Source organism: Dendroctonus ponderosae, unplaced genomic scaffold (genome assembly GCF_020466585.1).
Source record: "Dendroctonus ponderosae isolate FM_Combo_2020 unplaced genomic scaffold, Dpon_F_20191213v2 Dpon_F_20191213_1, whole genome shotgun sequence".
Taxonomy (NCBI): Eukaryota; Metazoa; Arthropoda; class Insecta; order Coleoptera; family Curculionidae; genus Dendroctonus; species Dendroctonus ponderosae.
Genome location: NW_026017110.1, coordinates 29,334,807 through 29,360,446, shown reverse-complemented (window position 1 = coordinate 29,360,446; position 25,640 = coordinate 29,334,807). Strand labels below are relative to the sequence as shown.

The 25,640-nt window shown below is 33.7% G+C and overlaps 1 protein-coding gene across 12 annotated transcripts in view; it reads left to right on the top strand.

Moving 5' to 3' along the window:
• LOC109542101 overlaps positions 1 to 25,640 on the top strand; it is a 58,551-nt gene that overhangs the window by 16,187 nt on the left and 16,724 nt on the right. For 2 of the 12 annotated variants that reach the window (XM_048663259.1, XM_048663300.1), the window contains exons 1-6: positions 3,329 to 3,557; positions 5,018 to 5,303; positions 19,572 to 19,613; positions 20,412 to 20,562; positions 20,629 to 20,833; positions 24,935 to 25,030. In XM_048663259.1, coding sequence (XP_048519216.1) covers positions 5,114 to 5,303; positions 19,572 to 19,613; positions 20,412 to 20,562; positions 20,629 to 20,833; positions 24,935 to 25,030 — 684 coding nt within the window. In that variant the 5' untranslated portion in view covers positions 3,329 to 3,557; positions 5,018 to 5,113. Of the gene's footprint in view, positions 1 to 3,328; positions 3,558 to 4,806; positions 5,304 to 6,495; positions 6,770 to 6,809; positions 6,827 to 17,586; positions 18,038 to 19,571; positions 19,614 to 19,762; positions 19,983 to 20,411; positions 20,563 to 20,628; positions 20,834 to 24,934; positions 25,031 to 25,640 lie in introns of those variants that run through there. The other 10 variants (XM_048663274.1, XM_048663287.1, XM_048663293.1 and 7 more) reach the window with 10 other exon arrangements.

Here is a 25,640-nt window from a genome sequence, read left to right as displayed (position 1 = left end):
ACATAAATTAAAATTGAACGGCCAATCTGAAAATAACAAAAAAAGGGGGGGTTTCATTTAAAAAACCAGAGTTGGTAACTACCACACGTTTATGATGCACCCTGTATATTGGAAAGTAATTTTAGAATGTGGACCTTTTAAACGTGAAAAACTTTCGTTGGACGAATTTTCTTGTAAACTTCATATTTACTGAGATATCGCACTTTGACGCACTAATGAGCAACCCTGTATACAATGCTCCATGATACATTATGAAAGATCAGAAAAGTCATTAATAAGAAATTCATTGATGGAGTAGAATGTTTTAACAATCAAATATTTTTTTAGTTTAGTTTTAAATTGCGGAAAAGGTAACAACTTTATATGAGATGGCAACAAATTGAAGAATTTAGGACCGTAATAAGATATCCCAGGTTTCAACTTATGAATTCGACAAAAATCAGTATATGGTATATTCCCTTTGGTTCTCGTATGATGGTAATGGATACTGTCGTGCGTGCAGTATGAATCTTCATTATTTTTAACATGTACAAGACATTGATAAATGTATAATGAATATGTCGTCAAAATTTTAAATTTTGAAAAAATAGATCGGGAGTTGTCTCTGTAACCAATATTACTGAGGATTCTAATAGCTCTCCTTTGAAGGGCAAATACTCTTACTGTATCAGCCGCATGTTTCCAGGCTAGAATCGCATAAGAAATTTTAGAGTGCACACAAGCAAAATAAACTGTTAAGGCTGCTTCTTTTGAGATTGTGGTAGCAAGTGTCTGCAAAGCAAAAACACCTGATGCCACACTGCTGCATACATCCGCCAGATGTGGTTTCCATGAGAGTTTTGAGTCAATTTTAACTCCAAGAAAGTTGATAGGATCGTTGGGAATATTTTTGGTGGCACGAGTAGACAGAATCAGCTTCTGACTCTTTGCATCGTTCATGCTCAACTGGTTGGCCACTAACCAGTCAGTGACAATAGTTTGAGACTCACTTAGGTAACCATTCAAAGAATCAGTATTTTCAGCTTTTCTGACTATGGTTGTATCATCTGCGTACAGGACAAAATCAGCCGAAGTGTCACAGCCTACTAAGTCATTAATATAAATAATAAACAAAAAGGGTCCAAGTCTTGACCCTTGAGGCACTCCATAGTGTAATTGACAAAGTTCGGATCTCTTCCCGTTTAGGCTCATGAGCTGTGACCGGTCAGTCAAATAAGAATGTATCAAATTGACACTCTCTGGAGAGAATTTGTAATATTTTAACTTCAAAGCAAGAATATTAGATGAAACTCAGTCAAAAGCTTTCGTCAGATCGCAAAACAAAGTCCCACAGTAGTCCCCAGCGTCGAAACTGGCATTAACTAATTCAACAAGTTTATTGATAGCCATAGTCGTAGATTTTTCATTACGAAATCCAAACTGACATTCAGTAAAGAGTTTGTGAGTCTCAAAAAAGTTGCTAATTCGGTCACAAACCGCTCTTTCAAGCAGTGTAGACAGAACTGGTATAACAGATATAGGACGATAGTTCGTAAGTTCATCAGCACTACCTTTTTTAAAAATGGGTACCACTTTAGACACTTTTAGTATTTTAGGGAACACTGAGTCTCTAATACTGAAATTGAAATGTTTTGTTAGTGGTGAAATAATAAGATTCATAATGCTTTTTATAATTTTTAAATTTATATTATGATAGTCAAGACCATTTTTATTTTGTCGGTTAAATCCCTAAGTTCTATTTGGGTTATAGGCGAAAATGAAAATGCATCTGAAGGAAAAGTCAATCTCATAGCATAACTGTTAATAAATGAGTCACAGGTATTATTAGGGTCAGGTAAATTGTTCACTATATTTGAAGCAATATGTGTAAAATATCGGTTAAAACATTCAGGTGTGATGTTTATATCAGTTGAATACTTATTTCTTAAAAGATTAATATTTTCTTTAACTAGCTTCCATATTGCAGTAGGTTTGAAACTATTTGCTTTTAAATAAGAGGTGTATGCATCATTTTTCGATTTTTTAATATCTTCCTGATAGGAATGTTTTAGACGATTTTGTTTTCAATTTAGTTATTTCTGGAGTGTTTTTTTGCTTTGCAACCTCAGTTACTAGATGTAATGTATCTCTTTTGTTTGCTAGATCATTATTATACCACTTTAGCCCAAGCGAATGTTTTTTTTGTTTCAATATTTTTTCAGCAAACGCAGTGTTGTTGTTTTAAATATTTACGAACAGATTAGATGGCAATGAATTTAGTGAAATTCATGTCCGCCACAAAACTAGACGAAGTCGTGATAACAACATTAAACCTATAAAGGTGTATAAAGCACCCATTAAAATTTCGCAAGCAAAAAAAACGATTTGGTGGATTTGTGTAACAACAATGCAATCCCAGTCAATACTCGACTTTTTATAAAGAGCTACCCTGTACGTTGACAACAGCTACAGCAGATAATAGTGATTCCGATTAGAAGTGTGTAGTTTAGGTTAGATAGTTTGCATGAATGTGAACAGACTAGTCTAATTACCGGGTATAATTATAAGTTAAAAGTTTTCTATAACAAAAATAATTTAAAAAAAGCAGTAAATCTGTATCCTACTGATTAAAAGACAGGCACCTCAACATAGGGAACAAAGTGAACAAGTCGCCTAATTACTAGCTTCAAACGGCAACAAGTCACAAAATCATTCCTAACGGTCTGCTAACAACAATCGCAGAACAAATAAATGAATCAGACTTTAATATGCTAATCTTTAACATTGAATTTCTCAAAACAAGGATTTTTGACTTGTTGCTGTATAAAACTGAACCATCGATATGACGAAAATGGAAAATGGAAACCACCAGGAGGTGGACGGAGGAAGCGAGCAAGACCCAAAAGATCAAGAATGAGGGCACAAGAGAAGCACTGGAAGCCCGTGGTTTAGATCATCAAGACGCCACAGATAGAGACTAAAGTGACCAGTGAGTGCGCTTAATTAGATGTTGGTAAAGGTCTTTAACAAACCCTTATACTTAATAATCTCTTCGTCCGCTTCTCTACTTCAATTTAGTATAGTAAATATTTTCTTTAAACTGCCTATACCCTGTTTCGTTTGTTGATATTGAGAACTTAAGCCACACCGGGCTGTTATTGTGTGGTTTCTACCTCCGGAGAGTTGTACCCAATTTAAATACTGCTACTGCTATTATTAACTCCCACAAAAACAAACACTTTCGCTTTGAATCCCGAACAGATAGTGAAAACGTACGTCTGGAATAAGATCGTCTATCGAATCGGGAGTCTGGAAGAATGCCAAAGTTATGGGGCACGCCTTATGTGCTCAGTAAGTAACCAAAGTAGCGTGCGCCATGTTATATTTGTGATTTATTTACTAGAACGGCTTTTGTGTGGTTTTTCTAGCATTGATTGATTGAACAGAAAACTGAGTAAAAAAAATTGATTACTGGTGACTAGTGGAATTAGAGCTACTTTGAGGAGTTTTTAAAAGGAAATCAGCCGTTTAATGACGTCCTAATTGGACGAGGAGCGTCATTGAGCGGCCATTTTCTAGTGAGTTACAGGAAGTAGATATTCGTGACTTATTTACCCAATTGTACATCATTTTTTACTTGTTTTTACTATTTTTACGAAATCTAACATAAAAATGGCCATAGGAAAACTGAGTCAAATAATTAATAACAAATGATTTTTGCTTCGCAAATAAGGCACAAATTGCAACAAGGACTAAACAAAGCTAAAACTAAACCTTCTATAATTATATTCTGTGAAAATCATGCACAAAAAGCTGGCAATAATGTATTGTTTTTGGCGGGTTTCTGCGTCAAATTTGTTTTATTATTAGCCCTGTCGTCTCCGTTTCAAAAATATGGCAAAGTCTAGTTTGGGCAAATCATACGATAAAGATTTTCGTTTTTCATTTCGCATACTTAAAATATCTTTGCTGGAAGAATGTTTTCATAACTGCTTCATTCCTTTTTATTTGTTGTCTTTTTATAACATTCCAAATAATCAAGGGATTAATTTTTAAATCTTCTTCGACATTCTAATTATTTTTTAAGTTGCTTTCAGTAGCAAGTCCATTCGCAACTTTGTTTTCTGCAACTTACAGTTTTTTCTGCCTTTTTCTTATTTTATACTTTTTGGGTAAAATTCAAATTTCGCTTTTAATGAGAAAATCCTTGACTGTTTAATTTTCACTGAATTTTTAAAAGGCAGAGTGTAATTCTTTATCCAGTGGTGGAATAAGCAACTGTGTAACTCTAAGTGTTCTTGAGATATCGCCAAAAAATCGGCGTCATGTTTGAGCGGAATATTCAATTTTGACAAAAACGTAACCGATATGCAAAATTCGCATTTTGTGTGAAAACTTCAAATTTTTTATTTGGGGTATTTTTTAATTCTCTATCCAGTGGTGCCGAAATTCGAAAATCGAAAAAAAAGCAAAAATCCTGCAATTTTTTTAATTTGTCTGGGTGAAAATTGAGCCATTTCCTAACTCAATATTCCCTTTTTGATGGGGGTTTTCATTCTGAATCCATTGGTATTAAAAAGAGTGTTGTAGATAAGATGCTTCTTAAAATATGACCAAATAGGCAGCCTCAACTCTAGAGCCGAGCTCAAAATTGTGCCTAAACCGCGTTAAATTCCCCATCGAATGGTATATTTGCCCTAATTTCTATCTCTTCCTTATGTGGGTGGTTTAATTAGTGTATTTATCTTCAAAAAAAATCCAACTGCAAAGAACCATTGCCAGCTTCGTTTCCGTATATTTAATATAGATTAAGCTTAGCATTGAAAATCTTGGACACTTTCCAAGTGTTCGCTTTGAAAACAAGCGCTCATTGTCTTAATGCACAAGAATATTTAATAATAATACACTTAAAATAACAGTCGAAACGTACTTCAAGAATGAGCTCTTTAGCCAGTTTTAGATACTTCAGATTATCTAAAAAAATCATATTTACAGTCTATTTTTTGAATTAACTCACTTATAATGCAACGCTTAACAGAACGCAATGTTCATCCATACGGACTTTCGTCAACATCAAAAGTGAATTAATACAGACCAAAGTGGAGAACAGTTTTAAAATTGCACTACTGATTGCATGATTCTAGTCGGGAAAAATGCTTTCAAAAGGACAAAACCGTATAACATTGGTGGGACAATAAAAATAAACATGATTGTGCTACTATTGTGCTGTATGATGAAAATCGTCGAGTTTTCCACGGGAAAACCGACTGAACCGACCAAGCCGAAGTCCCGAGGGAAATATAGAAGATATCGCAGGCTGAAAGGTAATTTCCATTCAACGTCACGAATTAATTTAACAATATTTGCTGAATCGATTAATGCTGATTAAATACTTAACTTATGATGTATTTAACATATTTTCCGAATTAAATCTTCTAATTTGCATTCATATTTATCAACTACTAATCTCTGTTACTTTTCTGTTTTTTGTTAACTGTCTGTATATAACAGGAAACGATAGCTGACACAAACTGTATAAAGAACAGTTGCAAAACTTGCTTAAACTTGGAAAACATTTAGCATTTATGGTTAGTTTATCAAGATTGCTCTTCAAAACTTACAATGCATAACAATGTAAAATGGCTCAAGTAGTCGAAGAAAATTACAGTCCTCTTACTGAAAGTTCTACTCAAAAACGACGATTAAAATGTTGGAATTGGTCAAAACAAGCACCAGAACCATCCACGGAAAACCACTGAAAGGTTTACGAGCAGATTTTGGATAATCTCGACCTTTTCTCTCGATAATCTCGAACAAGAAATCGTACAAAAACGTCTTTGCAGGTGCATTTTTCTCTTTTCTATTTATGTCACAAAACGTGCCAGAGATGGAAAAAAAAATTTTCATTTTCCAAATTAAATCTTTAATCTTTAAAGATCTTTAAGCTTAATTGAAACCAAAAATCGTTAAATTTTCTCGTAGATTTGACAGCCGGCTTTCGTTTCAAGTCCCTTAATTTTAGTGGAAAAATTGAACAGTCTCGACACAAAAAGTTTGGTGGGGTCAAATCAGGCGAACGAGATGGACGAGAATTCACAAATTATTTTAAATGGACTTAGTTCCTGTAAAATACCTACTTGGTTTACAGTACAACAGTACAAAAATTAAGACTACTTTCCATTCAAAACCTGACTGTGCATTTATGATCAAACTTCCAATTTGTGGCGCTTCCATCACACTTAACAATAACTTAATGTGTGATCTTGGTTCTTATTCCTTAAACATTAATAGAACTAATCAGAATCTTATAAGAACATTTTCTGCAGTGACTGCATCCACCTTATTAACACCTCTTAGCACTTAGTGGTGGGTACAGAGAGTCCCTGTAATTATCTACACTGATAGTGCTGCTCTCTCTGAAGCCAACTCCAAACTGTAGCACGTGTTTCGCGATCGGTCACACTCGGAACAAGTTCGGGTGCAAGTGTCAGATTTCAGAGCTTGTAACGAATCAGGACTTCTCGATTTCAGTCTCGCTTGCGGTCGCATTTTTAACGGAGGGTGACCTGTTGGTCATAGAGTTGACGTTTCAAAAATAGTTTCCTTTATTTTGAGTTTTTCGATTTTTTTTTCGTTTTATGGAGTGAATGTTTTTGTTGCTAATGTGAATTCGGAAATTGCCGCAAAGAGTGTGTCTTCACAATGCGGTGTCGGATGTGCTCGATGGATTGCAAAATTACATAAAGTGAAACGGTGTTACACAAAAAAAGTCATGACAGCTCCTTTCCTGGTAAATAGCTACAATCGAATTATGGGCCAATATCTGTGGGCTTTTTATTTAGCCGGTGTAGGTGTAACTAACTAGTCGAGTAACAGGCACGAATAATTACAAAGACTAACTAAAGGCATCTTGATTCTACTAATTTTTTGTCTTAATAACAATTAAATTAAAATCGTCTTATAAGTCTAACGGCATTTTGTGGTTGGTAGTTTTTGTACTGGTTAAGTTATCTATTAGTCCTGAAATAGTCGATATCTACATATGTACTGTTGTCAAAAATCAGCTAATATTTTCTGAAAACAAATACCGCAGATGATAAGGACAACAAGAAGCAGATTTGTAAATTGATCGGCGCTTCAGATAGGAAATGGATTTTTTTTTACTAGATTAGTGAACGGTATTTAGAAGGAAGATACTTGGAAAGATGAAAAAACGATTCTAAAAATATCCTGTTAGCATAACAGAGCTTTTTCCAAACTGGCAAGTGAACAAAAATCAAATCGGCGATGCGATCGGGCTTAGGTTTAAATGCGAAAGAGCGAATACACATGCATGTAGGCCTTGGAATCAGACGCAGAACGAAGACCTCCCTAATAGTCCAGTAATTTCAGATAAATCGATCCAAATCAGAGGAACGAGATCTAAGGCTAATTTTCACAGAAGCCTTTGTTTCGCGGTTCAAATCAAACATCTAAAAGTCTCCTAAGTTCACCCTTGTACTGTACGAGATATAGAGGTTTAGAGGCCTGGAAACCCATTTTCTGTGCGTTTGAGGTACTTGGAGGTTATTGCCGAACTTGCTCAAAGGAGTGTTTTGTTCAGTTTTGGTTAGATGCGTTTTTTCGGTATGACCAACCGTTTTCCAGACATGGCGCAAAGAGTGGGGGGAGCGCATTTTCAAAAACAATATATGTGCATACTGCAAGGCCACGATAATAATGAAGTTTTGAGGCTTAAAAAGTAATTTTCTTGGCGTCTGAGATCTTTGGAGGTTATTACCGAACTTGCTCAAAGGAGTGTTTTGTTAGGTGTGTAAAAACGCAGAATACGCAGTCAAACAGAAAAATCTGTATGACCAACCGTTTTCGAGATAAAGCGTAAAGAGTGGAGAGCGCGCATTTTTAAGGCACGATATTATGCATACTGCAAAGCGACAATCATTATAATGTTGGACAAGAAAATGAACTACTGCATTGTTTTCCGCATCTTGGAAAATGCCCTGACAAACCGATGCAACCACGAGATTTTTAATAAAATATTGATCGAACAACTGCTATTATCGCCACAAAACAAGCTAATGATTATGATGATGATGCGGAAGTTCTAATCATCGGAACTGGCGTCATCATTGGAGAAAACACTGTTCTGTTTGTTCTTTAGTAGCAGCAACTTTTTGAATTTGACAAGAATGCTACAGACACGCAAACGTTTGTCTTCATATCTAGAACTTTTTCCATCTACAAATCTTGCGCTAATCAACTTGTTAAGACAATCCCAACAAATTGGGACAATGTATGAGAAACATCCCAACTTCCATCTGTTTTAACAGAAAAAGAGCCTACAAAATACATAATTTGCAAACGTAATACGTTTCATCCTAGACGATGAACCTGATAAAATCAACAAGACTCAATAGACCAGTTCAATTGCCATATTTTCCACCTGACGGTGTAGGAGCTCACCCACCTATCTACTGGAACCAGATAAGTCTTGATGAAAATGATGACAAAGAACCTGAAACAACATGGCATAAAGTGGTGTAGAAAACAGTTTCATTTCTGTTTATGGCTAATCGAAAAAAAAAGGGTTTTAGATTAAAGATTCTTAATTTTTGATGCATGAAGCGAATCTAATAGAATATCTAGAGTAATTTCAAATTTTTAAGTTACGCGAATAAATGCATAGAAGTCCAGAATTTGGCAAAGAATCGTCGAAATCGCAACCAAAACATTTAGAACATAACAGCAATTGCTGATTTTACTGGACTATAAAAATATTTGTAAAGACGCAGACGAGAATGTTTAATTCGAATCTGATCACCAGCGATTTTCAATTTAACGTCCTCTAAACTAGGGCTAAATTATTTTAAGTGGTTTAGATATTTGAGGTGAAGAAACAGTGGACAGACATGGACAAGAACGTTTATAAAAGAACCTCTTAGAATCACAATCAATTTTCAGTTGAACTCGCAATCTGGTTTAATACAGTGTTTGGTCATTGTTTCAGGCAAATATCTAAGAATTCTTCATAACTCATTTTTCTGTTAAAATTTGCGGAATTGAAAACGACTTACTCCACTTGAGACTTCAACCGAAAAAACTCCTTGACCTATAGATTAATTTAATGGTAAACCAGGAACTAATTCACGACTTTCAGACCATCAATTCCAATATCTACCATTATCACCAGTTCATCGAGCTTTTGATTAGATCGCCCGAGTTCCGGCTAAACGGGAAATAACAATAATTGCTGGAAAGTGTCTATATGTATTTACTTTCATATAAAATCCGTTTCACATTATCTGCACTATAGCGGACGTCGCATTTCTGCCATCGATTTGATGTTCTCTTCTATTATGGCTCGAAGTAGAAAGGTGATAAGTCTATAAGTGCCGGTTGGCGGAAAAACTCCTTACACTGACTGGCACCAGCGATAATTCCTGTTTATTATACTGTAATTTTTATTTTGAAATGGCGTTGTTATAATGTATTATTTAAAGCTGGGTGAGATGCCCCAGATGGGACTGGAGACATTAAGAAGGCTTAAAAGGATTATCAGCTGCATCGTAAATTCACTCTGTTATCGGCTAGTGCCATCAAAATACTGCCTTTATTAAATACAATGTATTTATCAGCTAGACCTTTCTAGCTGTAGATTTATCAATAATTTATTGAATGATTTAACTGGCTCTTAAATAATTCAACGATAAGATATGTCTGGCATTATTGCAGCTACTAAACCAGGAGACAGGGGGGGCAGTCAAATATGCAACTGAATTTCAATGATAAATAAAATCAAACCTGATCGTGCGAAAGATGACAAGGAAGACCAAATTTACCTACCAATGAAGACATTCGTTCGCTCCATTAAATCTAGAAATTAGCAAAGAAAATTTCCAACCCTGATTGCCATCTACATCCACAAAATAAATTGCTGTCCGGATCCAAACCGCAAAACTGTCCTAAAAGCCCGATTTTTCTTTACATACATTACTGTACAGCAGAAAGTGTGTTTAAAAAAATCAATGAATAGGAAATGCAAAAAATCCTTCAACTTCAGTTACTTTTCCGACAACTGAACTCAGTTCAAATTAAGGGATTTATAGATTATAAATTATTATGCCCATCTTTCGCTGGCGCCCCATCCTCCATTTTCTAGCAATTTCTTCAAAAAGTTCACACTACTACTACAACTACACAATGAAATCGACGCCGAAAAGAAAAGTTCAATACTGCAGTTAGCAGGTAGGATAAACTACCGCACTTCCTTCAAGGGCCTCAATGATTCTACATTTCTCATCTCCAAATCGACGATTGATGGGACACGAAGGACTGATTTTGTCCATTGCCTGCAATAAAGTGAATATTCAGATAGCTTTTCGAAAAACTCATGCGATATTCGACATTTTGGCCGCGTTCTGCAGCAATCGCTAGAACCAACTTGGTTATATAATCGTTTGCTTGATAGCCCTCTCGATTCCAGTTTTTTTATTGTTGACTGTTTTATAGAACGTGCCTGTTCCTTGATGGACAGATTTCTTGTCCGCCTGAATAATTTTTCGGCTGCACTTCTTCCATCGGTTCTAACTTCCATGGGTTTTCATCCTCGACTTTCCAGGTTCTTATTTTTGAATTTTATTGTACCTCAGATCTCACATGAATTGATTCTACTTTGTTTTTGCTTGTTGGGCATTCCATGGGCGATCAGATTATTGTCAACCAATCGAATTACGTTGATAATTCACTAAAGCGATCAAGGCTCTTGGGTTCAAACAGGATTTGGGAAACGGAACGTTAAACATCTTTAACAAATAAAAGCGACAACTAATGGGTTTAAAATCCTGACAAGGCTTCAGCTTCCTTCCATCCTCGGATGTCTGAAAAGTGGATTCAATAAGCGAGTGAATGACTCATAAAAAGAGGGGTCGAATCGCTCCAGCCCATGACGCAACAAGAGGGGTGTTTTATCTGATGAAAAACGGTTTAACCCAGACACAATATTTGAACAGTCCCGCATCCCACTTTGATACTTTATAAAACATTGGCTGTAATTTCAAATTGGTGTGTTAACCATTTGTAAATGGAGACCTTGGTAAATTTATTTAGGTGGGAATTGTGCAACCGCTTTTGTCTAGCTAGCCCAACAGTATCAGCCTGCTGTTTTGCATTCTCGAAAACGGATTTTTGTGTAATAGAAAGACAACCGATCGGTTAAATAAACGCCAAGGCAATTTTAAGAGACATGCAACTATAAAATTGCATTTCTTTCAATTTTCAATTTGCAATCGCATCGTTACCTGCACACATTTTTTGCATACGGTTTGTTTTAATTAACCAATTTGAATAGTTATCCTACGTGCACTTTCCGACATTCAACAGAAACAGCTGTTTCGGACGAGGAATCACAATTTCCAGGTGCTGGTTTCGAGCCCTCCTCAGCTGGGTTTAGCCCGAAACTAACAATCACATCAGCTCTATAAAAACCGAGCTAAAATTGTTTGCGCCCAATCATTTTATTCTCATACGCTTTCAGTTTTTCCACTAAAATCCCCATTTTCTGACGTTAGCCTCGGATCGGAAGTAATCCACACAAATAACCGATCATCCCATAGCCTCAACCACTTTATAGCATATAAAATTGGAAAAGTTGTGTGTATTATTTAGGCGCTTGCTTCAACTGGCTCTATTCAATGAAGGGAGTGCTTTGAAACGGATTGACGCTGAAAACTGGTGGGATTTTTTGGGCTTCGGTGTTTATCCATAAAATATATGAATGAAACACGTGAGCGTAGAAAGACGTAAACGAAATGGAGAAATAGAAGAGACAAGAATAACCATAGCAACCACAAGAGGGAAATCGATTTTCCAATCCAAGCTCCGTCCTTCAGAAAATGCGGAAATCGCTTTCGGTCTTGGATTTTTCAGAGATCAGGAAATGCATAGCCTGAGTGGGTTGCCTAATGGTTTTCACACTATAAAAAGCGGCTGATTATTTTTTTCTCAAGAGCCACCGAAAACTGATCCGCATTATAAAAATAAAGTGTCTATTTTCACTTGCAGACCGGGGAAAATGCATTAAATGAGGTCGTCGAACCAAAAGAAGCGACTGAAAATATGTAGTTTATCTGATTACAAAATAATGTGTTGACAAGATTAACACATTCTTTACAGTTCGCTTTCACTTCGCTGTGATTCATTTGGTTCGGCGATTCAGTTTTCATTTATTATGTTTTCCAATTAATCATTATTGTTTACGCTGATTCGGCACGGCTTAGTGTTTAATTAATTATTTATTTAGTTAAGTTGATTGCAATGGTATAAGCGAGGGTACAAGCCGTAAAATGCAGTTTTCATATTTAACATTTCTTGATCGAAATGAATTAAAATGATTGATTGTGAACTAATCCGATTTCAATCTGAAAATTGCATGCGACTTCCGCTCTAAACGCTCAGTTTTCAGTACGTAGTCATGCTCTCAGTATGACAAAAAAAGCGATAAGGCAAAACTGGAACAGGGATAGGGAGTAGTAAGGACGAGATAATGATAGAGAACAAAGTAGACAGGCTACATCAAAGAAAACACTGCGCGCAGGTGAAAAAAATTACGCTTAAACGAAACCAACATATTCGTTTTTATTGTTTCATTTCTTTCTTGCTCCTTTCAAATAACTTTCTATGAATTTGGAACAACGCGTTGCTAAAATCTTCAGGCTTTCACATGTTTCACTTTGGATAAAAACAAGCGTCGACTTTAGCAAATCCGCATTTTCAAACAATCTTCGATTTAAAAATATATAGTTTCATATATCCCGATCAAAAGACTGGTGATTTTCGTTCAGAGCCGCTGGCGTTTGTTACTTAATCACTCAAATGGCGAAACTGGATTTAGATTAAAAACCATATTCGACCGAATTTAAAACAGCAATGAGATTTGTTAAAGAGAAGATAAAGGTAAAAATACAAACGAAGTCAAAATGTCATCAATAAAAAACTCCCAGGAGATTAAATTAAAGGAACGCTAAAACGATTCCATTTTAACGATTAATTTTATTGTTTCATTATTTTCGTGCTGTTTTTATATAAATTTCCTGTTCTTGTCATATTGTTGCTTCTACTTCTTTTCCTATTCAGGAGCTTTTGATCCGAACCATTTTAAGAGTTTTATAACCAAGTCATGCTCTTAGCATCTTTTAAACGATATAAATCAACACTCAAACTGGACATTAGATTGGAAATTAGAAACATAATAAACAGATTTCATTAACAATTAAAAATAGCAAGATGTATTAAAGATTTAAAGCCCGCGAGTAGATAAAAAACACAAGGTTCAAACGAGACAATGTTGAGGCAACTAAAACATTATTACTTCTTTTATTGTTTCTTTTTTTTTCTTTCATATAACTTTCCAGGTATTTCTGATATTGTTTGCTAATTTGTTTCCGATCATTAACTAGTCAAAGTTTTTGTTTCGTTTTTCGGACGATTGAATTTGGAAAAAAATGTTATTAATTTTGTAAAGTCTTTCACACATTTCACTCTGGATAAAAAGAAGTGTAGACTTTTGTAAGCCCGCAATTTGAAATAATCTCCCGTATGAAAACATATTGTTTCACATATTCTGATCAAACGAATTGTGATTTTCTTTCTCAGCCGCTAGCTTTCGTTACTTACTCATGTCATAAACGCGATATATCCACACATAAACTAGATATTAGATGTGAATTTAGAAACATTTTAAACATAATTTGAACAGGAAATTAAAATAACATTAAGATGTGTTAAAGATGATTTAAAGAAAAAATAAAGAAAAAAATCAAATACTAGTAGAAAAAATGAAGGATAAAACGAGACAATTTTGCATTAAACGCAACTGAACCATTATTAATTCCTTTATTTTTGATTATTTTCTTGCTGCTTTTATATAACTTTTCAGATTTTTGTCATATTGTTGCTTCTACTTTTTTGTTCGTATTGATTTTCCTGATTATTCATTAACGATAAATTAATTTGCCAATTTGTTCCCGTTGGTTTGTATTGGTTTTTTCGTTTGACAGTCGGTGTCGGTACAATATAGAAAAATGTTGTTAAAGCGTTCGTGTCTTTCACATGTTTTATTTCGGGAAAAAACAATCGTGGTATTTTCAGATTTTTTTTCATACTAAAATACTTCTTTCTTACTGGTCTGATTCTCATCTTGGACCGGTGACTTTTATTACTTAGTCATGTTCTTAGCATCCATCTAATAAACGCGATAAATCAACACTCAAACTGGATACTAAATTTGAAATTAAAAAAATAATAAACAGATTTTAGACACAAATTTAAAATAGCAAGAATATGCATTAAAGAAGATTCAAAGAGAAAATAAAGTTAAAAAATACAGGTCCGTCAAGGAAAAGGGTCCGAGTAGCTGAAAACACAAAACTAAGGCGAGACAATTTTGGCGATACTGAAGCAATATTAATTCCTCTATTGTCTTATTCTGTTCTGTTAATATTGTTGCACCTTTCAGGCCACTCTTTTATTTTTTAAGCTATTTAGCGTCAAAACACAGCAGAAGTTTCAGTTTCGAAATAATCGATATTTTCGGTACAGTTTAGGTGCTGTTAGAACATTCGCGATCTTTCAGGAACGAATTATTGATCCAAATACTTTATCAATGCACTGTTGTGCTTAGGGCGGAAAGAATCGATTGCGTGCAAAAAACTCACATGTGAAATTTTGATTTTTTGCCGAAATTTTTCTAAGGGGAGGATTCGATTTTTTGAAAAAATATGAAATTCTCAAAATACGTACCTTTAAAATCGACATCATTGTGATCTCAAAGCAGCAAGGGATGCAACGAACTAGTCGAAAATACGCCATAAGTTTCAGTTTCGAAATAATCGATATTTTCGATACATTTTAAGCTGCTGTTAGAGCATTCGCGATCTTTCAGCGACGATTTCTTCCTTACCATTGATCCAAACACTTTATCAATGCACTTCTTAAGGCGAAAGAAATCCATTAAGCCCAAAAAACACGCATGTCAAATTTGGATTTTTTTTGTCCAAAAAGTGGAGGTCGATGTTTTGAAAAAATAAATTTTCTTCTTAAATACTAGTTTTCTCGAGTTTTCGTTGAAGCGAAATTAAGTCGCAATTTTGTTTGCGTTGATTTGTAATTTGGTACTACATACTTTCGTTTTCGTGCCGGATAAATACGGAAAAATGTTGTTAAAGCGTTTGTGTCTTTCACATGTTTCATAAACCGTATTATAACCAAATTATATTGCTTATAATTAGACATATACATACATAATTCGACATATTTTGGTTAAAAAAACATGGCAACTTTCGTTCCTAAACCGCGAGCTTTCAATACTTCGCCATGCTCTTAGCGTGGACAAATTAAAACTCTGGCACCGGATATTGAAAACTTTGTGCTTTTAAAACCAAGGAACTAATAATAAGTTGTAGATGTAGCACATTAGAACTAATTACTAAATCTCCAAGTGTCCTGCCAATTGCACTGTGTACTGAATAAATAATTAGCATTTGGCACTGGGCTGAGCCTCTTTTTCGATTCGAAATACCTATATGAATGGAAACTTATTTATGTAATTTTTAATTAGCAATTCCTAGTATTTTTTTAATGCCTTTGAGGTCAACAAACTCGGTTTCCACATCAAGAACATTAATTTTAAATTGTTCCAAATTATCTGACATGAAATATCCAAGAAATGCTTGATGTTGCCACGCAATTTCACATAAAGTAAATTTGCCTTTTAGGCAATTTAATGCATTTTGATATAGGAGTATGACTGATAGCAAATATTTACCAGTTTTGTAAGTCAGAGCGGGACACAGATCAGTTGTTTGGATCTTGAAAATCTCGGGTTTTGTTTATTTTGGGAGCCAAATGCCTTTACTTTAAATCACATTTTTAAAAATAACCGGGAAATTGAAGGCCAAGCTTTCACGACACCGAGACTGGTTGACGCACTTAAAGTACGCCAAAATCCACTTCTTATTTTGGCAAAACCATTTTTATTATAGTAGACGTTTTATGGTTTCTATTGATTTTTTTCGAAGTTCTGAAAATTTTTTAAAGCGTTTAAATTTTCTATTGAGAGAGCGTTTTATATCACGATCGAATCGACGTTCCTATTTTTTAGTACTATTTAATTTTTATTTGTATTTAATTTCAATAAGACCAAATTCGGATGTTTAAACTATAAAAAGAAGAATAAAAAAAAACTAATGTTGAACTTATTCAGGCAAATCATGAACAGTTTTTACATTTTTAAATTTGTTGTCAAACAAAAACCATTTAAATTTTAGGTGCATAATAATTTATTGCGTCCATTGCTGTTAACTAATTTCATGTTTCTTATCTTTACTGCTTGTATGCAACAATATATATCTTTTTAATGTAAATTTAAATTGTGATTATGTATTTATGTAATTTGGTCATTTGTATGTAGGTTTTTATTTGTATGTTGGTTTTGTATGTAGGTTTTGTCGGTACCTTTCCTTTTTACAGGATTCTTTTGTTATACTTTTTAATGCTTTTGTAATAGAGGATTATAATATTGAAGGTTTTTTAATTTTGGTTATTTCCTTCTTGTAACTTTTTGAATTTCAATTTTCGCGTGCTCGCAGTTTTCTGTTGGCTGAAGGGTTTGTCAGTTGCTCTTAACCAAAACAAGAGCAATTCGATAATAAATTAAGTACTAGTAAAATAATAATAAATAATACTAATAAAAGTAGATAAAAACGATAAGTGCAAATATGGAAACATTATTCAAAACTTGAAGCTTCTTGCAGTTCTTTAGGTGGCACAAAGCAACAAAATCCCTTTTCAGCGACAATTTCCTTTCTTCCTTGTATTTCTTTTTAATGACTTATGAATAATGATTATCGCGTACCAAAAATAGAAGGAACTAAATTAATAACTGTGGTTGGATCACGAACACAAGTGAACACTAATTGAAAGGTTAATACTAATGATTTTTATTTTAACATAATTATACAGTAATTACCGGTCATTTTCCGGCATTGAGGATTTCTGTAATTACGAGAAATAAATTATAAAAATCCCTGTCGATTGTAGTTTGATGATAAAATTTAAAAAACTGCACTTCAGATAATTTAGTATGAGTTTACCACTACCTAACTTAAACCAGTACTTTTTCACGCCCATGGATTTAGATCGATAAAGAACAGATTTGGATAGTGTTGTTTTCAGGCTAAACCAAGCGATGAGAGCTCATAAACTCGAAATCGGCCCTGGGAGTGTCTCAGATTAGCTGTAATTAGATAAAGCTGTACTTCAATTATTCTCAGCCTCTGTACAAGGAGCTGAAATTATTATAGAATTTTTGGACCCGTAAATTTTCCAGTAAAGAGCTGCCTTAAAGGCCAGTTTTATTTGCACGAAAAAACAGGAAAAATTGGGGCTACAGCCCCAAGTTATGCAGTAAACGCGTGAATAACTTATTTGAGCTGATATTTGCTATATAAAAATAAATATATCGAATGTGAAAATGTAACTTTGATCGTTTTCATGGAAAATATCACAGGTTTAAGACGCTTTAAATATTTGTGAGATTTACAGTTGATTTTGAAGAATCATCCGGTATATTAATAAATTGAAGTGTCCAATGATAACAGAACAAGATAAGATTAAAATGGCATGCATTGAAAACAAAACGAACAGCAAGTTCCTGTTTTAACTTTGCTTCTGTTTGAAAACGGTAATTTGGCCTGTTGCTCTGATACAGTAGATTCCGAAAATCGCGTATTGTGATTTAATTCAATGTTGAGTTTATCTCATTTCCACAAAGCGTTTTACTGGGAGAGGTGGTTGATAACGACTTTTACAATCATGAGTAACTTTATTGCGGATGCAATGACAAAATCGCGTAAATGAACAATCGACTTTTCCGCAGTTTAGTGTTGATAAATTACAAAACCCAAGATGCAAAGTGTAGTGCTACTAAGATCTCATCCAACTCGGGAATTTAAATTCAATCTTAAAAATGACGATTGTTATAAACGGGCGAGGCGTGTCAAAGGTAGGTGTGTATTTATATAGGTACTCGTACATATGTACAAAGCGAGCCAAAAAAATCCATAAGATTTATAATAAAAACAGCATGCTGAGCTGCATCTTTAGTAACTTTCAAAGTCAAATTAAACGGATTTTTGTAAATTAATAATAATTAAAATGTATTATTAAAGTTAGTTTATTGAATCCCAACACACTTTATTGAGTCCCCACTTATTGAAAGATTTACAATCGCCTTAAATATGACGCATAGGTACCACACTCTTGAATTATTTATTCTTGTAAATCGAGAGCTCTTAAAATTCTTTTGAATTATTCTTGTATTATTAGACTTTGATTTTTTGCTGTCTCAAATATTATCTCTAGTTTAATTTTCTATTCAAATGAATTTTTCCAATTATATCCATTGAGCCAAAACCAAGCTTTAGATGTTCTTCTTCTGTGCAACGTTCTCTTCAACTATCAAAATGTAAATGCACTTGGCAGGAAAAACGCCTTTAAACATGCATTTTTCAGAAAGCCTAATATTTACTGAAAAAATATTAGCATCTTAAAAGTACGCCCAACTACAAAAAGGAAAATCAAGTAAATAATTCCCCCAAAAAATGAAATATTTGCAACAGACTAAATTAGAATTGATGCAACAATGTATTTGGTCGCACTAATTAGTTCTGACAAATTTTATGTTGCTCAAAGCAATATTTTTCAGCAAAATTCAAACTTTTAGTCGAACAAGTCGTAACGTAACGTTGGAACGTAGAAAATTTCACGCAGATCGTCCCCCAGTGGACTGACTTGAAGAATTTCTCACGTCAAGATTAGGACGAGTTGAGACTTGTTTCTTGGACAGTTTAAAAAAGAAACTTGATTGTTAGAACGTAGCAAATTTCAAGCAGATCGTCCCCCAGTGGAATTTTTGAAAAATTTGCAAACCTTTTGTTGATACGAAATGATACTTTCTAGCAGACTGACTTCAAGAATTGCTCACGTCAAGATTAGGACTAGTTGGGACTTGTTTCTTGGACAGTTTAAAAAAGAAACTTGACTCTGAGAAAGATGCAATTTTCAAGCAGATCGAGCTCCAGTAGTTTTTTGATGAGTTAACAAACCTTCATTTGATACAAAATAAAGCTTTCTAGCAGACTGAATTCGAGAAGCTCCCACGTCCAGATTAGGACGCGAAAAAACTTGTTTCTTGGACAGCTAATAAAAAGAAACTTGATTGTTAGAACGTAGAAAATTTCAAGCAGATCGTCCAACAGTGGAATTTTTGAAAAATTTGTAAACCATTTGTAGATACGAAATGAAGCTTTCTAGCAGACTGACTTGAATAATTTCTCACGTCAAGATTAGACGACTTGGAACTTGTTTTTTGGGCAATTTAGAAGAGGGCACACTGTGTGCATGTTCGCCATTGTTAAACATTTTAAGATTTGAAGAGCTTAATAAAAATTGAAGATATTTTAGAGTAAAAGAAACATTTACCCGAAGAACTTACAACGAATTAAACGTTCATAAAAGCCGTTTTCATTTGGTTCCAGTTTTGACCAAATACGGCGCAGTGACGCGTTTTCAACATCAAAGTAAGCCCTAGATCATAAATTATGCATTAGAGAAAGCAAATCAGCGGCAGAAAGCAAATCAAATTGTTAAAAATGCACAAAAAGGAAACGTTGAACCTAAAACTAAAATTCGCAATACTCCAAATACATGTAACCGTTAATTTTTTTAGATAAAACATCTTCTAACTACTACTGAGAGTCGAAGCAATGTAAAATTTGGCGCCAGTCTAATATATTTTCGTCTGAAACGACGAATGGGTTGGGTTTTGTGCATTTTCTTTTGCGTCTATTTTTACAAGCCTGTCCAAATCTTGGCAACTTTCCCTTCAGCGGTTTTTGATGTTTACCAAAGAATCATTGTGTCATGCATATGGAGCGTTACTTAAACTGGTAAGTCACCATCAGTTTGTATCAATTAAGCTGTGGTCCAGAATATTTTCATAAACTGTCTGTGTGCAGTTTCACTATTTTTTTTAGTTTTACCTTTATGCAACTAGTTCATTTGTCATCAGTGAGGACATTTTTAGTAACTAAAATTTGGCTTCATCGTTAAAAAACTAACCGTCTGCTCGAGCCTATAAACGTTAGAATGATAATTTCCACCCACTTTCATCTATACATATAGGATATGATGTTTATTAAAGCGGTTCCAACGTTAATCATGCAATTTAGTCTGGCAGCAATTGGATCGTAATGACATCATTCAGGCAACGGCCAGTACCACATTAAAGTTCACTTAACTGGCATTTTTAAATTAGTCAGTATAATGGGCGTTTTTTTTCATATACCGGGTGGATAACTGAGACTTTTTGCTTCCAGGTAGAGGCATGAGTGAGTTAGGGGTAATGCGTGCCAGTCCTGACTCCGACTGCAACAGCAACCTAAGAGGCTCCTATCTCAGCACCACTTCTTCACAGGATGTCGACTTTGTGCAGGACAATTCCGACTATCAATGGTTTTTAGATTATGGGTAAAAATACTCGTACTTTAAACCCATAAAAATATTGCTACTGTTTGTCTCGGTTTCTTCATGTAGATACAGAGATGGGGGCACAAACCATCACACCAGCATCCTCTCTCTTCCAGAAACCTACGAGGCAGGTGATAACTATTATGACGCTCTGGCTAAGAATATGGACGCAAATCTGGCCGAAGCTGACATGGAGAGCTTCAAAACCGAAGATATCCATGCGCTGCTCACTAATCTACCCCCAATGTGTACTGACCAACTCAGCCAAGAAGTAAGTTTGAAACATCGGTTTTCCCATTGATGAATAACACTTCACGGATATTTGCAAATTGCAAGTTTCTAATCCATGAATCCGTCCGAATGAGGTTTTATGAATGCGAATTTTTCACTTCACGTAATATATTTTGCGTTGTTATTCCTCGAGGATGGCCAACAACTTCGGCAATAGGACGTGACTGAAATCTATAGGTTTGTGTGATTTTACTTTCAGACGCCACCCAGGGAACGGTTGTATGTTTAATGTATTTTGAACGCTCTGCATATGAAACCGCATTGTATGCATATCAGCTCGATTTTTTTAAATGTTTCCAATTTTACATTTGTTCGTGCTGGAAAATGCTCGGCATGAAGGCGTCGGTTCTTTGTTAGATTGATTCAGAGTCGGATAAAATTGTTTTTTTACCGAACGTTTCGCTTTTATCTTCCGCATTCATTTTCAAAGCGAACAATGATTAGCATTAAAAAAATCATCGTTGGCGAAAATTGTGTTATTTTGTTTCCCATTTTTTTGTTACGAATCCTAAATTCACTTCTTTTCCATTTACATCCAACGTGTTAACAATGTATTTTGTTCTTGTTATTGTTATTAAATCATTTGCAATTTTTCCGTCCGGAAAACATTTGCACACTGAGTTGTCAATTAATTGTAAAATATTTCTCGGATTGTTTTAACTTTTTAAATGATTGCATTTTGTTGACATTTGTATTGTATCAGTTTTTCTAGTTTATAGTTTCCTCAATTTTTATGGTTTTCATTGTTTCATCTTTGGTTCACTCTTAAATTGAATTTATGGCATTTTCAAGTGTCTTCGTTCTTGCGGAGTTTCGAAATTCTGATTCATGTTCTTTCCGCAATTTTTCCCATTTTTAATATTTTCGTATTTATTGCTTCATGATTGTTATTGTTATTTGATTATGGAATTTACGTTATACATTTTTGAATCATTACTTGTCATTTTGACTGAGTTCCATAATTATTTTTTTATGTTTTCGATCTTTTCGCTTTGTTATATATATATATAATCTTTATTTCCTACAGAAAAAGGCTATCGACCCAATCGGTCTTTCAGCAGTTTCACAATTCTTCATATTCGTGCTATTTGCTTAATTTTTCAAGTTTGCGCTCTGTTTACTTTGGTATTTTTAGTTGATTCTTGAATTTAATTTATGGGTCTTTGCAGTGTTCATTTTCGTTCATGCGGCGTTTCAGAATTCTTCTGTTTCATGTTCTTTCCGTATTTTTTCTTGTTCTTAATCTTTTCACATTCAATGCTCCAGTTTTGTTATTGTTGTTAATTATCAAATTTGCGTTATGCATTTTTGAATCATAATTTGTCGTTCTGACTAAGTTTTATAATTCTTCTTGTTCGTGCTGTTTGTTTAAAATTTTTTCGCTCTTTTCGTATTGGTATTCTAAGTCGATTGTTGAATTGAATTTACGGGTTTTTGAAGTATTGATTTTCGTTAATCTTGCGGAGTTTAAATTTTCTTTTTCTTGTTCTTTTCGTAATTTTCTTGTTTTTAATATTTTCACATTCAATGCTTCATTTTTGTTTTTATTAGTTGATTATGAAATTTTTATCAAAATAGATAGGCTTTCGTTCAAAAGAGATAGGCTTTCGTTCAAATAGACTTTTGTTATGCATTTTTGAATCATTCGTTGTCGTTCTGGCTGAGTTTCAAATTTCTTCTTATTCGTGCTGTTTGCTTAATTTTTCATGTTTTCGCTCTTTTCACATTGGTATTCTTAGTTGATTCTTCAATTGAATTTATGAGTTTTTGACGTGTTTGTTTTCGTTCTTGTCGAATTTCAGAATTCTTCTAATTCTAATTATTTTTGTAATTTTTCTTGTTCTTAATCTTTTCACATTCAGTGATTCATTTTTGTTATTGTTAGTTGATTATGAAATTTGCGTTATGCATTTTTGAATCATTCGTTGTCGTTCCGACTGAGTTTCACAATTCTTCTTATTCGTGCTATTTGATTAATTTTTCATCTTTTCACTTTTTTTACTTTGGTATTTTTAGTTGATTCTTAAATTGAATTTATGGGTTTTTCAAGTGTTCATTTTCGTTATTCTTTCCGCATTTTTTCTTATTTTTAATATGTTCATATTAAATGCTCCATTTTTGTTATTGTTATTTGATTATAAAATTTTCAAATTTTTGAATAATTTGTTGTTGTTCTGACTAAGTTTCCTAGTTCTTCTTATTCGTGCTGTTTGTTTAAATTTTTCATGTTTTCGCTCTTTTCGTATTAGTTTTCTTCGTTGACTCTTTTATTGAATTTATGGGTTTTTCAAGTAATTAGTTTCGTTCTTGTTCAGTTTAATAATTTTTCTTACGTACGTTATACTTACATTACTCTTATTCGTTTTGTTTGCTTATTTTTTCATGTTTTGGCGTTTTTGGCATTCAGTGGTTCATTTTTGGTGTTCGTATTTAATTTTCAAATTGAATTGATGAAATTTTTCATGTATTTGTTTTCGTGGTTGCTGTATTTCAGAATTCTTCATGTTCCTGTTATTCAGTTGAATTTATTTCGGTTGTCGCAGTGAGTGTTATGTTTCTTATTGCAGTGTGAATTACTTCATTCCATTTTTTTAAATATTTGCTCTCCTGCTGGTTTCATTCATTTTTTGCCTATTGATTTTAAAGTATTGCAATATTAGTTCTTGTTATTGTTTGAGTGTAAAATTTCTTCCAGTCAAGTCCGATTTATTCTGTTAATCTTTACCAGTATTTTATTTCTTTTTTGCTCTTTTGATTGCCTATCTCTTTGCGCAGATCTGTATTATCTTTCAGTTTTTTTGCTGTTTTTAATGCTTTTTTCTCTGGTTTTAAGTTCTATTTCGTCAACTGATCCTGGTTAGTACGGCCATCTTCCTAATCATTTCCTTTATTTATTCATTGATTTTATTATAATTTTATTATTTCGGTTCTTTTAGCTATTGTTACATTTTTTATTGTTATTTGGATTACTCCATTAGCTTTTTTACATTTGATCTCCTGTTGGTTTCAATTACAGTTTTCCGTACTTCATCTTCTCTTTGGAACTTTTATGCATATCATCGTAATATTCTAGTATCTTTGCAATATTAGTTTTTGTTATTGTTTAGGTTTAAAACGTCTTCCAGTCAAGTCGATTTATTATGTTAATCTTTGCCAGTGTTTTAATTATTTTTTGCTCTTTTGATTGCCTATTTCGTTGCGCAGGTCTGTATTATCTTTCAGTTTTTTTGCTGTTTTTAATGCTTTTTTCTCTGGTTTTAAGTTCTATTTCGTCAACTGATCCTGGTTAGTACGGCCAGATTTTTAATTATCTTTTTTCTTTCGATGATCGATTTCATTTTTTCTAAACTTCAATTTGTCTTCAATATTTTACTGCTCTTCTTAATCTATTACATTATTTTTCAATTAATGTTTAATGTTGTTTGTGGCTTTTAAAGTATCATTTTAGTTATCGTTGTTTCTTGTTCTCGAGTGCCTTCTGGTTTAGTTTATTCTATTAATGTTTGCCACAATTTTAATTTTGTTCCAGTTTTTCAGGCTGATTTCCATTGCTTCTGGGTTATTGGAGTTTTAGCTCGTATTCTTGCTGAACATACGGATTTTGCGTCAGATTTATTCGACTGATCGTGCCAATTTTTATTTTGATCACTTCATTCTTTGTGCTCTTATTATTTAGTTATTGTTAATATTCATTGACTTGCTTTTAAATTTTTTCATATCAAGATTTTTTTATTTCTATCAATTTATTGCAGTATTGCTTTCTGCTTTCAGTTCAATTGAGTATTTTCAGGTTGTTTATATTTATTGTTCAATTTAATTTTCGCTGTTAAATTTTTTTCGTTAAACTAGTTGATTTTTCTGCAACTTTTCCCGTTTTCACCTACAGTAAGGTTTTCTTTAGATGATAAATTCCACATTAATAACTGTCCAAAATTTCACATTTTCTTCAATATTTAATCCTTTGCTTCACTAAACGAATGCTTAAAATTAGTAGTTGAAGTCGGAAGAACGTTCCAGAACTTTTATAAAATGTGATTATTTGTATAAAACTGCGTTTGTTCTAATTATTTCTTTATTTCAGACCCAGAGGCAAGGTGAATCGTTCGCGGAAGTATCCGGTTCCTTGATGGGAAAATTCGATTTAGACAGCTACATTAGTCCGCACAGTAGTTCACAGGTAATATGAATAAAGATAACACAATTAAACAAATGCAAAAAAATCCAGAGTTGAATAAAATAAATGTAAAAAGTATATTTAGGTGAGCAAATGAAAAAGCAAAAGATTGCAAGGTTGGTTCTGAGGGTGCTTGATCGTGTCCAAACATAAGTAAAACTGAAAAGGTTTCAACAAGAGAATTTTTCATTAACAAAATGTTCATTTTATACACGAAATTTAACAACGAAAAGAAGCTTTATGTAACATCAGGTGGCATGCGAAGTTTATTTGCGAACGATTCAAATTTAGAACTCGATAAATGTAATGTCTTAATGCTTAATGTAATAAAGAAAGTGGGACGCAGCTGCGATATCATGGCACTGTTAAGGGGGAATTGTATGCTGTAAATATTCATGCATTGAGAATATCTAAGCGAGAAACTTTTCAGGAGTCAAGAAGGCCCCAATTTTGGAATTTCCAGTGCTCATTTTCTTATATCCATCTAAAAGGCCTTTGTCGCTTTGCTCATTTCTCATCTCGTCTGTTATGTACAATACTTTTCTGAATTTATTAGAATTAGATTTTTCAACTACTTTTGGAACAAATTGGAAAAAAAATTAAACTTTTGTTG